The sequence below is a fragment of the Protopterus annectens genome, chromosome 1.part0, assembly GCF_019279795.1.
Source record: "Protopterus annectens isolate FY-2018-M chromosome 1.part0, PAN1.0, whole genome shotgun sequence".
In the NCBI taxonomy this organism is placed as follows: domain Eukaryota; kingdom Metazoa; phylum Chordata; order Ceratodontiformes; family Protopteridae; genus Protopterus; species Protopterus annectens.
Window position 1 is genome coordinate 1,514,524,871 of NC_056725.1, and position 18,542 is coordinate 1,514,543,412.

Sequence of the window (18,542 nt, forward strand, 5' to 3'; positions counted from 1 at the left end):
CCTTTTCTTCTCTGATATCAACTATCCTTCTCTTTCTTACATCACTTTTCAAAGAAGGAGACAGTTTTTCTACTATCAAACTTCAACTGGCAGCCATCTCCAACTTCCGTTCAGATAATGTTTTCAATTCTCCTGCAACCTTCAAATTGTGCAAGACCTTTTTGAAGGGAGCCTTCCTCCTCAGGCTTCCAGTTAAAGATCCTTCCCTGCCATGGGATCTCACTGTGGTCTTACAAGACTTAACTGAAAAACCTTTTGAACCAGTTAGTGCTTGTCATTTAAATTTTTTTTTCATGGAAGACAGTCTTTCTTATTGCCATCCCTTCAGCAAAGAGAATCTCTGAGATTCAGGAGCTGTCTTTTAAGCCTCCTTATATCATTTTCCATAAAGTTAGGGTATCTCTTCATACTAATCCTTCTTAAATACCCAAGGTAGCTATGGAATCCAATCTCAACCTAGCCTACCCAGTATCCATCTTGATTAACAGATCTCTGTCAGAATGCTACATCCCTACACTATGGAAAATATCACACATCATTCCCCTTCACAAAGGCGACCCCTCCACAGAACCAACACCACTATGCACCCAACAGATCACACCAAACTGCTAGGAGTTGAAATAGACAACAATCTCAAATTTGACATTCACATATCCATGACCATAAACAAAGTCCACCAAAAACTAGGAGCCTTATACAGAAATAAGCAACTCCTCACCAAAGCAGCTAGGATTTCAGTTGCAAATTCTCAACTTATCTTCACCCTACTTTATGCCTCTCCAATATATACCAACCCAGGGCAATGCGATCTAAATAAACTTGAGACCTACTACAACAAAATTGCCAAATTTGCCACCGGGGCATCCTACCACAGTCACCACTGTCTCTCACTTACTGAACTAGGCTGGCTAGAACTCCCTCACCTTCTTCAATGGTATCAACTCACACTCGCCCACAAACTGGTCAGCCATCCTCTAAAGGTCCCATCCCTCCAGTATCTACTCCAATCCTATCTCACCACCAGACCACTATGATCCAGCAACAAAAATCAATTACAGGTTACTAGAGCCAGTAACACTGCTAGAGAAGCACCATTCTCCAGCGCTATAGCCAAATTATGGAACACCCTTCCCCCACAATAACCTCTCTACCATCATGCACCCACTTCAAAGCTTTACTTAAAGCGCACCTAAAACATGCTGGCTATGCCCTTGTTAACTCCCCCCTCTAACTGCTCCCACTCCATCTACCCTCTACCTCTCTTCCATCCCACAAACTACCTTTGATTACAACAAGCTCTGATACTTCCATGCCTATCTACTTGTTATATGGCAGTAACTTCTTAATGTAACAATTGTTAATATCTGCTATGACTTTGTGGATAGAACAGATGCTAGTTATCTACTGAATGTACTATGTTCTTCATCTGTAACTATGTTTGTAATATTTTAATTGCTAGGATTCTTCATCTGTAACTCTGTCAGTAATATTTTAATTTGTGGAGCTTTTCTCCCCTGGCCTCCGCTGAAAATGGACCTGCGTCCAGTCGGACATTCCTGGTCAACAAATGTAAATAAATAAATAAATAAATAATACAACTGCCAGTTTTCTTCCCAAATTTTTCTAATGAAGGAGAACATTTGTCACATCTGCTTGATGTTCATGGGCAGCTACATTTTTATCTTCATGGAATGAAATCCTTTAGAAAATCAGACCAATTATTTATGTCCTTCTCTCATAACTGCCTAGATCAGGCGGTCTCAAAAGTTACTCTTGCTAAATGGATAACAGCCTGTATTATGTTGATTTTTGCCAAGAAAGGATTACAGTTGCCTCGCCCTCCTAAGGCCCACTCAACTAGGTCTATGTCTACCTCATCTGCCTTTTCTTCCAGGGCATCTTTAGATGATATCTGTGCTGCAGCCACTTGGTCAAAAACCCATACCTCTGTTATGCATTACAAATTAGACATTGTTTCCAGGAGCAGGGCTTCCTTCGATTCGGCAATGCTCCAGCATATCCTTTCTTGAGATTACCCAGGAGTTGTATGCTGGGGACTCTAACCGAACTGTGAGGAGGAATGAAAGAGACAACATCAGATTTATAAGTTATGTACTTAACATAACGTGGTATCTGTATTGCCTTCTTTCATTCCTCCTCACCTTCCCTCCCAGTGCTCTAGAAGACCTAGAGATAACTTTTTAGGAATTGATGTTCCTGGTTTTGAGCTGCTGGTTTTTCATTTCTATTTCCTGCCTTTTTCTGCTCGTTATCATTTATTTGGACAGCAAACTCGATCTGAGGGAGTTAGTCAGATGGCAGTGCATTATGGGAAGTGGGAAGAGCTTGAGACTTAGATCCTAGTCTGTAAAATATGTGGCCAAGTCAGATACGAGGGTTGGATCCGTAACCCAACTGTGAGGAGGAATGAAAAAACACAGCACAGATGCTAAGTTATGTAAAGTACATAACTTATAATTATAGACATTATCAATAAGAGATTATCAATTATGATCTTTTTGGTCTCATTGGTTCTTTATGTAGGTCAGGTTAACATGTATAAACAGAGAGACAAGATATGCAAGAATACGAAAAAGAAAATTAAGGAGTTTCTTTGGGGTAACAAAAGAGAGAGATTGCAATGGGAAAAACTAAAACTGAAAAAGTAACAGGGCTGATAGGTTCATAGGTGCATACTAGGCTAATGACCACTAGGGCTCTTATAAGCATAACCGTGCAATCTAAATGTGACCCACAAATATGATTTATATAGGGGATGCTTTACTGAATGCCTCTGTCAGTTGAGATGAATGGGACTTCCAGATTTGGAGACTCACTATAAGGCTGCACAACTCTGATTTAATGTATTTGATTCAAAGTATAGAATATATGCCCAAATGAAAGGACATGATGGGTATAGTGCCTAATGATGTAATGACAGGATCACACATGGATATTTGGGTAGATCTAGGAAAGGAATATAAAGAGCATTATGTACAGCCTTATATACGTAAAAGTATTAAGCAAGTATCATTAAGGAAGTTAGAACTTAGGAAAACAGAATAACGCCATTAGGTTGTACTATATGTAGACATAAAATAGACAAAACAGAAAATGTAATGAAAACCAAGATTCTGAGAGCAGATGATAAAAGAACATGATGTAATAAAGTGGGATGAAGTTAGACAAACTTTTGGGTTATTGAACTCAGATGAACTTGCATATACACATCTAATGTTAGAGTTCAAGGAAGATGCAAAAAGGATGGATAGTAATTTTGTTAAACCACAAATAGTAGATTTTATAATTGAGGCCAGAGCAGAAATGGAAGACTGGAGAAAGAGTAATAAATAGTGCATATAAGGCAGTATTAGATTTGATAGACTTGAGAAGACAATATAGCATGGACTGAATGATTATTTATTACAGATGATCAGTGGAGATATATATATGTATATATATATATATATATATATATATATATATATATATATATATATATATGGGTCTACCTGAAAACGCTGAATGTCCACAATGCTGACGAGAACACCGACACAGGAAGATCGACAACGGAGAAGACCGAAAGTTGAGAATCCTGACGCTGAGAACACCAACATGTTAAGGAAAGTGTGTGATAGGGACGGACGTTAGGGTCACGGTGTGGGTAAGGTAAGTGTGTAATAGTGATGGATGTTAGAGTAGGGTGCAGGTCAGGTAAGTGTGCAATAGTGACGGACTTTAGGTTTAGGGGCGGGTTAAGTGGGTTTGGGTGCGGGTAAGGTAAGTGTGCGATAGTGACGGACTTGAGGGTTGGGGCGAATTAAGTGAGTTAGGGTTAGGGTGCGGGTAAGGTAAGTGTGCGATAGTGACAGACTTAAGGGTTAGGGGCGGATTAAGTAAGTTAGGGTTAGGGTGCGGGTAAGGTAAGTGTGCGATAGTGACGGACCTTAGGGTTAGGGTTTGGGTTAAGGTTAGTGCATAGATAGTTGTATATGTAAGGTTTAGTATAGGTTTGTAAGGTTTTTGGAGTGCTTGTGTTGTGTGGGTTTTTCAGGAAAGGTATTAATTTTGTTGATTGTCAGGATTGTGGTTTGTCGGGCATATGAAGTTTCGTATTTTTGAACTTTCGGTTTTGTCGTGTCGGTTATTTCGTTGTCGGTGTTTTGGTGTGTCGGTGTTACGGTGTTATCAGGTAGACCCACATATATATATATATATATATATATATATATGTATGTATGTATGTATATATATATATATATATATATATATATATATGTATGTATACACACACACACACACACACACACACACACACACAGAGATATATATATATATATATATATATATATATATATATATATATATATGTATATATACATACACACACACAGACACACACAGATGTGATGATTCAGAAAAAGGTTCTTGGGAACATATATTTTGGGAATCTGTGGTGTTGCTTCAGTACATAAATGTCTTGAATAATATGCTAAATATTATAACTGGAAGAGAATTTAACCTGGATATAGATATATTTTTGTTCTCCAGTTCAATTCTCGGCTGGGGTGCCTTCTGTGCAGAGTCTGCTTATCCTCCCTGGGGTCATGTGGGTTTCCTCCGGGTGCTCTGGTTGTCTCCCAGATTCCAAAGACATGCAGTAGGTGGATTGGACACTCTAAATTGGCTGTAGGTACGAGTGTGTGTGTGACTGAGTGGTACGGATGAGCCACTTGGCAGTGTGAACCTTTGCTCGAGATGATCGTCACTGTTGAAGTGACACCCTGACCCCACATGCAAAATGGGAAAAAGGGGTTGAGGATGGATGCATGGATAGATATATTTTTGTTGGGATGACTTGGTGTAAAATAACACGTACTAAAGAGTTGAAAGTGTTGTCTGTAGTGTTGATAGTAGCTAAGCAATCTATAACTATCCATCAACATGAGGTGAAAAGATTGAACTCCCAAGTTTTTAGAGATCAGAAATAGAATTCTATAGTAAAATTGGTTATATTGGATTCTGTAATGGAAACTGAGCCTGAAGATGACATTTACATGAAACTAAGACTCTAGAATGTGTATCCATTTGGTAAAGTAGACTGCAGTACAAGGTGTGATATTACCAGTCCAGTTAAGATTTGTAATATAGTGAAAATAAAATGATCCGGTCACTAGTTAATTTCTGATCTGCAATTATTTTGTAAATAGTTAATTTGTTTGCTTAGCTGTTCTGTTTAAGAAGCAATGCTAAATTAATCTTGAGATTAAAACTAGATAGAATAATTGAGATATTTTGATATACATGCTTAAAACTGGCAAGTTATTGAAAATTACATGTAAAGCACAATGTGACATGAGGTTAGTTTATTAGTATTGTATAACCAAATAACTATAAAATGCTTGTAAAAGCAATCCGTCCTGAAATAACAACTGCACTGTGATTAGGCTTACACAGTGTGAAAAATGAAAGTGTGGCAATTATTTACTTTGATTAAAGAAATATATTTCAGGTATTTGTTAATATGTTCTTAACTCTAATCCCATCAGTCAAGAGTGGGACAGGAAAAGATCTGAACAGCTCTTTATCTTTTTTTATGTTCATTAGAAAAAACACACCTTTGTTACTGGGGGGAAATAAATTAAGAACTGGATTCAGAAAACTTTCCCACATCTTGCTTAGTGAATTTGTATGATGCACACCACCACAACTGGCTACTCTACAACCGCCAGCAACATCACAGCCAGTGGTGTCCTCCGCTCACTCACCTCCACTGCCCCCAGCAGCACAACTTTGTTACCTCTGAGTATCTGATGCCCCCTTCTTCACTTTCTTCCAAATCAGTGATTGTATCACTACCACCCCTTCAGTTTTGTTTGTGTTATAAGTTTGTGTGTCTCTTGTGCGTACTTTAACCCTCCTACCTTCATCTCACTTTCCCTTACTTTATATTTATGTGAATGTACATATATATATATATATATATATATATATATATATATATATATATATATATATATATATTATATATATATAGTTAGATGATGTCCTACCTTTCAAAGATGATTTCTTTAGTTGAAAAATGAAATGAAAAGAATATACAGCTGATCGAAAATTAGCTGTTTGAAAATTACTGGCTTTTTGTGTGTTTACAAAACAGCAGGGAATGGGGAACCTTCCCACTGTAGTACAGTCTCTGAGTTGGTATATATAATTAGTAGAGGATGTGGGGGTGCAGGGAGGCTTGACCCCACCCCCCAGCAAAAAAAGATTTTTTGTATGTTTTATGAATCAAAAGTTTAAGTTTGATTATGTTAGATTTGACTTTGAAATGTCACAATTCCACACAAACACAGAAACATATACATAGATATATGTACATTGATATACACATATATACATATATATGTGTATATATATATATATCTATATATATATATATATATATATATATATATATATATATATATATATATATATACACCCATATGTATATATAAATATATATATATATATGTATATATATATATATATATATATATATATATATATATATATATATATACATACACACACACACACACACATATATATATATATATATATATATAGATAGATAGATAGATACACATTTACATGATACTTATGTATATGTACTATGTGTACATGTATGGGTTATAAAAGAAATCAGCACACAAGCCTCATGACCCCATAAGACTGCTATATAACTTTTCTTCTCACAATTGTAAATGCAAGATTGTGCCAAGCATATTTAGGGTGCATGCAGAATGGACGAACATTAGCACAATGGATGAACACTACTGCTGCTCATATTTCCCAGCAACCACATCGTATTCTTCCATGTTCTTTCCGCAATCCATGCTGCTGCAGCCAGCATATATTTAATTAGTTGCTATTTGCACACATATGCCTAGCTGCATTCTTTGTTAAAAAGCATTGAGACATGTGATGCATATACAATAATTTGAAGAGGACTAGCCTTAATCATAACCTCAGTGTTTCTGAATCCCACTGTAAGTCTCCTAGATTTAACCTTACTGGCTATTTCCCACAGATTATTTTCATAATAGCCTCTGCATTTCAATGATTCAATCAAATATGAAGTTTCCCCAATAAGCATGCTAATTCAAATAAATTATCCTCTAAAAATGTTGAATTTCATGAAACAGGATATTGACTTTTAAAATGCAAATAATTGTTGGTAAAAGTATTCTTCCTATGGAACTTACTAATGAAAGCTTGAATGGAAAATGTCTATCTCAGTTGTAGCATCTAAAAAGTTAACAGTAGTACATGAATCAGTGATAGTGAATTTTCTCATATTTAAATCTTCAAAAAACTCTCAAATAACAAAAAATCTTCATTAAAGATGAAAAAATGTCTGTATACCTATGGTGAAATGTGACCTGCTTTAATAATGAATACCTGCATAAAAAGCCACTTCCCATCAGGCTTAGAACTACATTTGAAAAAGCCAGTCATAGTTGCACCCATAGCCACACCTTTATTTAACTGAAAAACACACACACACACACACACACACACACACACACACACACACACACACACACACACACACACACACACACACACACACACACACACACACTATTACATTTGTAAATGTGTTTAACAGCAATAAATATATACTTTATTAATATCCACTGTGCTTGCATTCATAGAATGTTTTAGATTTTGCCTCACGTTTTCTACATATATTTTATTGTAGAATTACCATGGATATTTATTCTATGTCTACCATAACCAAAAGTGTTTCTGAACTAGTGAATTTGTACTTTGTCAGCAAGTCCAAATCATTCAGGAGTCTCTTTTGTGACAAAAGTTTCACTAACATGTCCAGACACAGTGAAATGCATTCTGTTTTACTTTCTGATCTGCATTTATAGAGTGTGAAGGTAGATTATCCATCCTTTTGTGAATCTTGGGCATGCCAACAAATAAACCAGTCGTAAGTCTAAATACTTGTAAAAAACTGTACAGATAAATCTATATAACTGTGATTACATTGACTAGACATTTATCAATCTTGGTGTAACAATTGTCAGTGTAGTACAGGGATACTGGTGATTACTGTCATCTGCTAGTAACGCTTTCGTGACTGCAGTGTATTTTGAACTGTCCATTTTTACCACCCCACTCCCCTTATTTGTTTTCATAAATCTGACATCAGTCATACTTCTTAGTTCCCTTACAGTTTTATGTTCCTATGATATATTTTAATACTTATGATGGTTGTCATCTCATAACTGCCTGAGATCATTTAGTCATCTCATAACTGTCTGAGATCATTTTCACATACTCAACAATTTGTTGCTAAAATAGACATTAGGAAAGGGTTATAATCACTGTGCTTGACTAAAAAGTAATTTTACATTCAGAAAAATGTAGAATGCCATTTAAAATATACTGCATGCTAACCTGCCTACTGTATATTCTTAATTCCAATAAGTATACTCACTAGATTAGCACCTTTTGCTGGCGTAAAAGTGAACTATTTTGATAACGATTTCAGGTGGTGTGGTGTCACTGTATTATTGAACTCAGACTCAAAATTGGCAACATGTAGTTAAGGACATAATTTCATCCTCTTCTTCACCCCCACATGCTCCATTGTCTATTCTTTGTAATTCCATTTCCTGTGCAGAGGAAAATGTGTCTGTGTGTGGGGTGGGGTGGGGTTATAGACACTTTTAAGTTCCTTAAATGGTTCCAGAGTATCCAAATGGAGGCCATCGTTATGAGGTGTAAGAGCTTGAGTTTGTAAATCCAGTGTGAATTGTTTGGATGAGCCAAGAAAAAAAAGATATTATTTGACATAAAAGGTGATGAGTTATGGAGCAGTCTTTCAAGAGAGAGATGGTATAGCCATAAGCAGTACTTGAATTCAAGAATACATGAAAACAGACATAAGTTAATTACTATGAAGGGTGGAAAAATAAATATCTTATTAGTTAAATAAGATCTCAGGCTTGTTTGTTAGGTAGGTAAACAAGCAGATTTTGTTAACAAAGCAGATTTATCTGCTGTTATAATGTGTGCGTGTATCTTTGGCTCTTTTTCCATGCATTGTGACAATGAAGGAGTTATGTAGCCATACCAAAATACCTGAGTCATTCCTACAAACAGATACTTAGGATAAATGGATAATAATTAATAGTGGTTTAACAGAATAAATAAGAGATGTGATAGTGCTAGCTTATGAATATTGCTCCATTCCCATCTCTCTTCTTGCTGGGAATATTCCTGTTCTCACCCCACCTGACTCCCTCCACTGCACCCCTACTCTCCTTCATCCTTTTTCTCAACCGAACACTCATCTCCATCATTTCTTATCCACCTTACTTTTTGCTACTTTACTTCTCTCCCTTTTCATATCACTTACTTGGAACCCGCAAGGCTTGCTCTTTGTTTTTTGATGTTTCTAAAAAATGCTCTGTTAAAGCACATTCCTTAATTGCTCTGTACCATCTCGTACTCTTAGGTTCATAGGTAGGTACTAGGCTATCGGCCCTGGGGCCTATACAAGCCCAGCCAAAAAGGTACCCTGGCTTTTGCCACCCAAGAAAATTATTTTCCTGTGCCACTGTCGAGCAGAGCCACAGAGGTGATCCCTGGGGTGAATTTCCTATTTCCCATCCAATCATCAAGATTTTTCTTGAAGAGTGCTAATGAGGAGCTTTGTTTGATATAGATAGGTAGTTTATTCCAGAGTATGGGAAGTCTCTGGGACAGGAATCTATCCCTCCAGCATGTTCTGTTTATTATGGTGACAAGATTTAGGTGCCTAGAGCGTGTAGCTCGGAGGGATTGGGATTTCTTTAAGTGGAGCATGTCCAATAGCTCTGGGTTTGACATAGCTTTGTATGTTAGGCAGAGATCACCTCTGAGTAGGCGATATGCGATGGAGTAAAGCTGGAGGTTTTTGAGACGGTCAGCGTAGGGTATCTGTTTGAGGCCAGTAATCCTGTTTATGAGGTATTTCTGCGGCCTTTCCAGTTGTTGGAGATGTCTTGTGAGCTACATATCAAAAGGGGCGTTGTACTCTATAAAGGGTCTAATGAGTGATGAGTAGAGGGGAACAATGACCTCTTTTTTTCCTGGATGAGAAACCTTTTGTGATGAGGTGTGCCACATAGAAGGATTTCCTGACTACTGTGGCAATGTGATTATCAAAGGAGGGACTACTGTCCACCTGTGTCCCAAGGTCTCTTATCACACTTTCGGTGTTAAGTATACTACCGCCTATGTTGTAGTTCATGGGTACAGAGTTTTTACCAAAGGGGATGACAATGCACTTTTTGGCATTGAGCTTGAGGCCATGGCTTTGACACCAGGCATCTGTCTCAGTCAGGCCCTTTTGTAGGATGTCCACATCGTTAGGAGTTTCGATTATGGCTCCTAGTTTGCAGTCATCTGCGAACTTCATTAGCCAAAGACCTGCTGTGTTAGCCTGTACTTCAGAGAAGTAGATACCAAACAGGAGAGGACTCAGGACTGAACCCTGTGGTACTCCACTTGTCACTGGTCTGAAGTCGGATTTGGAGTCTGCTACTTTCACAGTGTGGGTTCTGTCAGTGAGCCAGTTGGCAACCCATCTTGTGACATAGGGATTTATACCTAGTTTAGTGAGTTTATCTATAATTCCAGAGTGGGGGATGGTGTCAAAAGCCTTGGCAAGGTCTAGATAGGCTGTGTTAACCCCCTTACCCTTGTCTACGGCTTTGGTGACTGCTTCAAAGAAGTCTATCAGGTTTAGGAGACATGATCTGCCTTTTAAAAACCCATACTGGGTGGGATCCAGAGTTTAGAAATTACCTATGTCTTTGTTTATATGTTCCATGATGATATGTTCCATGGCCTTGCAGACCAGGCTCGTCAGGCTAATGGGGCGGTAGTTCCTGGGGTCCGTGGTGGCTCCCCCCCTTGTGGAGTGGGATAACCATTGCTGTGCACCATTCAGCAGGCACAAAGCCTGAGGTGAGGCTATGACTGAACATGATACTTAGGTGGGTTGCCAGTTCGTTCTGTAGTTCGTGTAGAACGCAGCCTGGGATGTTGCCTGGTCCCATGGATGCTGTGTTCTTGGCTTTGGAGAGTGTGGTTTTTACCTGTGCAGCCGTGATTACAGGAACTTTGCATTCTTCTAGTATAGAGATGGGCTCTTTAGGGGGTGAGAGGGGGGTAAAGTTAGCACTGAACCTATCTGCCAGGATGTTGGCAATATCAGTTGGGTCTGTATATTTAGTGCCTTTGTGCTGTAACTCAGAGCAGATCTGAGTGTTGCCATTCAGATTCTTGACATAGCTATAGAATGCTTTGTGGTTGTCTTTAGAATCAGTGGCGATTTTGTTTTCATAACTAGCTTTGGAGGATTTTATCAGGAATCGCAGTTTCTTACTGAGGCTGACCAGGGAGCTCCTCCACTCGTGGGATTTTACTCTCTTTTGCAAGAGTTTCTTCCTTGTGTTGTACAGTTTGTTTATGGCAGGGGACCACCAGATTGGCTTCCTTTTTTTGGAGGATAGCGTCTTGGTTCTGTTTGGGATAGCATGATCCATGCACTCATGTAAGTGCTTATAAAGTGCAGTTGTGTAGGATTCAGTAGTCGTAACTGTATTGTCCATCTGCATGGGTGTCATGAAGTTCACCACTTCTGTCTTAAGAAGCATGAAGTTGGCTTTGAAGAAATTTTTTATTATGGTTTCCTTAATGGGAGGGGGGGGTGGAGGCAGGATGCGGATATCTAGGGTAATTAGCTTATGGTACTCAGGGCTAGGGTCATACCTGCTTGGGCTACAAGATCGAAGAGCTCTTCCATGTCTCTTTTCATGTAGTCCAGGGAGGTACGTCTCAGGTCGTTCACACCAACATGGACAATAACAGAGTCATATTTGTACTTGTTGTGGAGTGACCTGAGTGCGTGGGTTATGTGGTGGATCCTGGCACCCGACAGGCAGCTGACAGTAACCTTATCCTTTTTTAGCCTGGTGAGTGGGACATCAATGTGCCTGACTATAGAGTCGCCTATGATTAGTGTGTTGGGTACGTTGTTTTGCCTTATTGGCTGTGGTTGAATGACACACTGAGTCTGCGGGCTATGTGTTATTTGGGTTGTGTTGGGGGGGTGGAGGTTGCTTGCATTTCTGCTTTGGAGGTCTCTGTTGCTTGAGCAGATTATTATTGAGAGCCTCCGCGAATGTTTTTGTATTTCTATGTGTGGATTTTGGTGGTGTAGATTTAGTGAGACTAGGTGATGAGTGTGGTGGGGTGTGGTGCAAGTGTTTACCTTCTCCTCTTGACTGTCAAGTTCAGTCTTAATTGGAGAGAGCTTTATCTCCAGTTTGGCTAGATAAGTGTATCTCTTACAGGTTGTAGTGTTGGGTGGTAGGAGGAGAGGGCTGTCTGTGTACATGAGGCAATTTCTATATTGCCCCAAGATGCCCAGATTCATCAGATAGACAGGAGAGAACACTGGGAGCTGACCCTTGGACATGCCTGAATAAAAAAAAAACTATTTTCCTCTAGATAAGTGAGGAAAGTGAGTACAAGAGCTGTTTTTCTCTAAGCAAGTGAGGAAAGTAAGTACCAAAACTGTTTTCCTCTAGGTAATGAGGAAGGTAGAGTGCTGTAGTAATTAGTAGGTTATTTAGTGCTTACAAGTTCTGAACAAGTGCTGATCACGAATAAGCAAATTCAAGTGCTAAAAGTAAGAATCTGTATCTGGACTAAACTAGTTACAGGAAAGGGGGGAAACGAGTGCACATGTGGGCTTTTAAATCAGAAAGTTGAGAGAGAGATGGAAAAACTGCCCAAACGGCCAGTAACTACAATTTCTGGGCCAGAACCACTCCTTATGTGGTATTTAGGTTACCTAGTGCTTACCACTCCCACTGATAAGCTAGAAGGCTTCCCTCCAACACAGAAAGCTTGGGGGGACTCAGAAGCTTACATACAGTCCTGGATACAGCAAATCTGAATCTGGACTACACTAGTTACAGGAAAGGTATTTATTTATTTATTTATTTTATATATACAGAAAGGTAGCTAAAACAGCAGTCAAAACAATTCAAATACAGTGCAAGCTAGCACACTTGAGTATGTAGCAATGTTAGACCAAACAGTTTAAAAATGCAATTAAATTAAAAATTACTAAAAACAATGCAAAAGGAGTCTATTAGGTAGAATGAGGTAAAGAGATGGGACTGGGGGGAGTGTCCCAGATCAAATCTACAGTGGGGACGGGCAACTGCAAAAACCTCCAAATTTAAACAACAACACAGGAATAGAGAGAGTGGGTATGGGAAAACCAACACCTTCAGCAGAGATCTGAAAAACTATACAGTGAAGCAAAAATAACAGTGCACAACTCTGAAGTTACCCAGCAATGATATAAAATTAGTCAAACAACAATTACCAGTACACAACTCTGAAGTACCAGAAAAATATACTCAGCTCTGTATATCTCCAGATAGTTTGAAGAGCACTCTTTCAGGACACAGGAAGGCTCCAACAATGATATGCAGACTTTTTTACTAAGGGGGTCTAATTTTATGCAAGTAATCCTTGAGATGGTCAGATAACACACAGGATGCAAAACCAGTTATACCAACTTAAGACACAGAGAAATAGGGGGAGGGGGGAAAAACACCTTCAGCAGAGATCTGAAAAACTATACAGTGAAGCAAAAATAACAGTGCACATCTCTGAATTCGGCCAGCAATGATATAAAATTAGTCAAACAACAATTACCAGTACGCAACTCTGAAGTGCCAGAAAAATATACTCAGCTCTGTATATCTGCAGATAGTTTGAAGAGCACTCTTTCAGGACACAGGAAGGTCTTATTTTACATCCTTAGAATAAATACTGTGTTAAGACACATTCCACAAATGTTTTGTTTACTATTTGTTTCTTGCCTTGTTGTTTGTAATTTATACATAACTTAAAAATAAAAACTGTTGATTTTCTATTGTAAATCTGTACAAGGAGCTTTTCTCCCCGGGCCTCTATTGAAAAAGGGGTAATTTTTGGCCCAATGGACTATCCCGGTAAACAAACTGTAAATAAAATAAATAAATAAATGAGCCAAAGTATTAAGCATATCATAGCAACACCATTATTTTTTACAGGATACACAATACAGATGTTGGTTTCAGTTCTGGAATGCATACAACACTGTAGACAAAACTGCTTTGATTATGCTTCAGCTTTTTTCTTGGCACAAACTGTTTAAATATGTTGAATGTTTTTCTCTCCTTGAAATCCTACATACACAGGATTACTGCCTCGTGGAATCATTATAGGAACCTTGCTTGGTCCTGCATCATATTTGAGCTTCAGTCCAGATGATCTCCTTGTGGCACTTTGCAGTTGTGAAAAGATATATGTGTTGAGTTCCCAGGTAATTAGGCGAAAGTTTAATTTTTGGCATCTGAACTCTAAACTTTGATGTTTTAAATAGAACATCAGCGAGGAAATAAGTTAGTAGAGGTTATAATATATGTGATTTTGTTCAGCTCTGATTGTATCTGTTAAAGGAAGCTTTGTTTGCTAGCATTATTTACATTTACTCTTCTGTATCCTCCTGTATCAATGAAGAGAAGATTGCATAGTTAAGGATCTATAACTGTCTGTTTTGTGTTGGAACTCTTATTTGCACATGTCAGTAGTATATAATTAGTGTGTGTGTGTGTGTGTGTGTGTGTGTGTGTGTGTGTGTGTGTGTGTGTGTGTGTGTGTTGTGTATGTGTGAGTATGCGTGCATAAATGATATACATATATATGTATACACATATTTAGACACACAAGTGAATACATGAATATGTTGAAATGTTCATCATATTCATCACTGCTGCAGTAGCCTTAGCTATATGGGTTGTATCCTGCCAAGGCTATAACAGCCATCCAGCTTCCAATTCTTCAAGGCTTCTTGCACCTAAAAAGACAGGTTTGGGTACTAAGCCCTTTAAAGCTTTCCTGCTGTTGAGGAGAGACCTTTGAGGATCGACGGTTCACTTGTGCTGTTCCTTTGCTGGGCAGATAAATTACCTTTGAAAACCTAAAACATTATAAAAAATACTGTTTTAGTCCACTTTTTTGTTTAGGAATGTTATTTTTAAGCTGGAAGTGTATATTTTAATGAATTGTCACAATACTTAACTATAATTTTAAATGGGAGCACACTTTTTCCTGTCAGTTTAAAAGCTGTTTTAAGTAATTGAAAGCTTTTTTTTCCATGAAGAAACTGTGCGTATTTCATCTTTGGGGACTGGCAAAGTGTTTTACAGTGCATTTTACTGTGTTTGTGTGAAAAAAGTGACATTTCAAGACTTTAAAGTTTTACCGACTTTTGCTGCTAGTTTTTCCTGGGAAAGATGCACCTTTTTCAGTTTGAACATTGAACAAACTAATGGTCCCATAGTCGGTCCTTTTTCCAGCCACAAAAAGAAAATGTTTGGCAAACATCCTTTGTTACTACAGCAGGCTTGCAGTTTGTCTTAGTAGCAGGTGGGTGACTCTGCTGTGGTCTTAACTTGTTTCTCAGCCCACTCATCTTTTACCTCAGATCCCTGTGGTGTAGCACCTACAATCACTATAGACTTGGGATTAGCCTTATCCTCTGTGACTGTTGCGGTCCCCTCAGTGGGCAAGGGAGAGCCACTGTTGTCAGCCTTGGGAGAAGGAACAGGGTTGGTTTCCCTGTTTAGTTAGAATGCTGTGCTCTTCCCTGGGGAAGCTGCTGCTGCCATTAATAACACTAATAATAATCCCATTTTCCTATCAAAAAGAAACATAAAACTAAACACATATCTACTCTTCCTCAAATTTCCTTAGGCAATAGTAGTTTACTGGGTCTGGCTCAGGTTTGATTAATTCAGGCTACTGATCCTTCCAAAGATGATGTCTAGTAAAAGAAGGGGGTCTATATTATATAGTCGAAGCTTTAGGTAATCGAATACCTAAAGCTCAACATCTAAACAGCGAAAGATGTAAATATTGAACAACCTTTTCCGCAAATTTTTTCATAGGGAAAATATTCGCTTGGCCAGAAGAAAAAAAAATTTCAAACCCTAATTGAGTGAGGTGCTTCACCTCTCACCCCCTAACTAAATATACCAACTCCGAGATCACTGTACAGTGGAGAAAAGGGCAGATTCCCGATAACGGTCAAACAAATTTTGTCCCTAGGAAAAAATTTGTGGAAGTGGCCATTTGATGATTACACCTTTCACTGTTTAGGTGTCAAGCTTTATTTATTTGATTACCTAAAGTTTTGATTACCTAATATAGACCCAAGGAAGAAGGGATTCTGAATCTGGACAGGGAGATGAAGGGACATAAACAGTGTTTTCTCCTCAGTTTTCTGACTCAGACACAGAGGATAGCTTAGTTTCTGATTCTTCGTGTAGGGGGTTTCTCTTTATCTGAGATTATTTCTAGAATATGCCAGTATTTTCAGTGTGGGAACTCTGAGGTTTGTCATTCCCTCAGAAAATACTATGAGCTGTTACAATAAGAATTTCCAGAACTTTCACCCATTCCACCAGTTTTGTCAGCTCTGGTGGATGTGTGTGTCAGTGCTTGTAATTTTCTTGATAGTCAGCCTACTGACCCTAAAAAGCTAGATAGAATGTGTTAAGTTCCTCATTTTTTTATGTTTTTATACACTCTTCCCAAACCTGACCCAGCAGCTATAGCTTTAGTTAGTCATACTGCTGCTAAACATTTGGTTAATTCCCAATCCTATTCTTTCTGAAAAGGATGGGAAGATGATGGATAAGTATGGGAAAAATGTGCATGCTTCTACAACTTTGATTTTCAGAATTTTGAATCGCCGGGCCAGTATGTTAAATTTTATTTTGACTAACTGTGAAAGTATAAGGAATGTTTTGTCTGAGGTTTCTTCTTGTGAGTAAAGTCTGTGTATGACTCAGTTGATACTTCTTCCAGGGATACAACAAGTGATACTGTTTTGAGAAGGTTTGCATGGTTGCTTTCTCAGAACCTCTCAGATGTTGTGAAAAATGAGATTTTAAATGTTCCTTTGGATATAGATTTAGTTCCTTTACTGCAGAGGTTATCAAAAAGTGTGATGAAAGGGTAAGTCGATACAAGAGTCTGTATTTTTTCATCCGTTCTTTTCCAAATTTTCTAAGTGATTCTATAACCCCTCATCCAGCTGTGACAAAAAACCTCAAAATAAACAGTCTCAAAAAATGCTGATAAACAGATTATGAAGAAATGGAAGGGTGGGTTCCAAAAATAATTCAAGAAGCCCCCAAAACCAGGGGCAGTCTAACAAGTCAGAATAACTGTTTAAGATACCATGTTCCCCCTCCCACCCAAGAAATCCCCTTTCCTTTCCAGAAACTCTGAATCTCCACTTTTCTCTTTCGCAACAGATAGTTTCAAGCAAATGTGTTTTGAAGATCATTCACCAAGGTTTCAGATGACAGTGGGAGGAAATCCCTCCTTTTCAGGGGTAATTCCTCAGCCACCAAACCAAACTGTTTTATTTCCCTGCTGTCTCAGGGCATGATAGAACTAGTGGATCCTTCCCAGGTTCTGAAATGTTTGTATTCAAGGATGTTTTTAATGTCAAAGAAAATGCTTGTAGACAAGTTATGGACCTTTTCCCTCCTAAACTGTATTTTTGATAGCACCCAAGTTCAAAATTATGTCAGTTCATATCTTGTTACTTCTTCTTCCTCATTCAAGCTTTCTGGTATAATATATATCTTTATAAGTGTATATATATATTATATATATATGTTTTGTATTTATTTATATATATATATATATATATAAATATATATACACACACACACACACACACACACACACACACACACACACACACACACACTCGGATCTGCTTCCTTTTATTGAAGCTCATTTCACTGAATTTCATTTCACCCCAACCACAGTGCTGAAAACACAAATTATTGAAAACTCATTTCATTGAATTTCATTTTACTGAACTGAACTTAGTATATATGGCACTGTGTAGAGTACTGTAAGGCAAGTAAAAGGTATATGCCATTTTCCCTGCTTTAGTGCGATCCTGGAGTTAATATATATAGTTGGGGGTGGGGGCATAGCCTCCTACCTTGTTTGTTTTATATTGTGTTTTAACAAAAACTTCAAAACAATACATTTTAAACAATAGACATGCATAGTTGCAACACCAATGACTAACTCTCTCCAGAAGGCAATGTGTACTCAAACTAAGTGGGGGGCATATCCTCCCACACGCCCCAATATGGGGGACTGTGCCCCCCCAACTATATATAGTAACTCCAGGATCGCATTACAATGGGCAAAAGGGTATATATGTTTTACTTGCCTTACAGTACTCTACACAGTGCCCTATGTACTAACTGCAGTTCAGTGAAATGAGTTTTCAATAATTTGAGTTTTCAGCGAAGTGGTTGGGGTGAAATGAAATTCAGTGAAATGATATTCAACAAAACAAAGTAGACCCATATAGAAATATAAAT

The 18,542-nt window shown here is 38.1% G+C and overlaps 1 protein-coding gene across 1 annotated transcript in view; it reads left to right on the top strand.

Annotated features, from left to right (window-relative positions):
- WDR27 (WD repeat domain 27) overlaps nt 1-18,542 on the top strand; it is a 2,477,832-nt gene that overhangs the window by 256,652 nt on the left and 2,202,638 nt on the right. Inside the window, exon 4 of the mRNA XM_044072816.1 lies at nt 14,319-14,443. Coding sequence (XP_043928751.1) covers nt 14,319-14,443 — 125 coding nt within the window. The remainder of the gene's footprint in view (nt 1-14,318; nt 14,444-18,542) is intronic.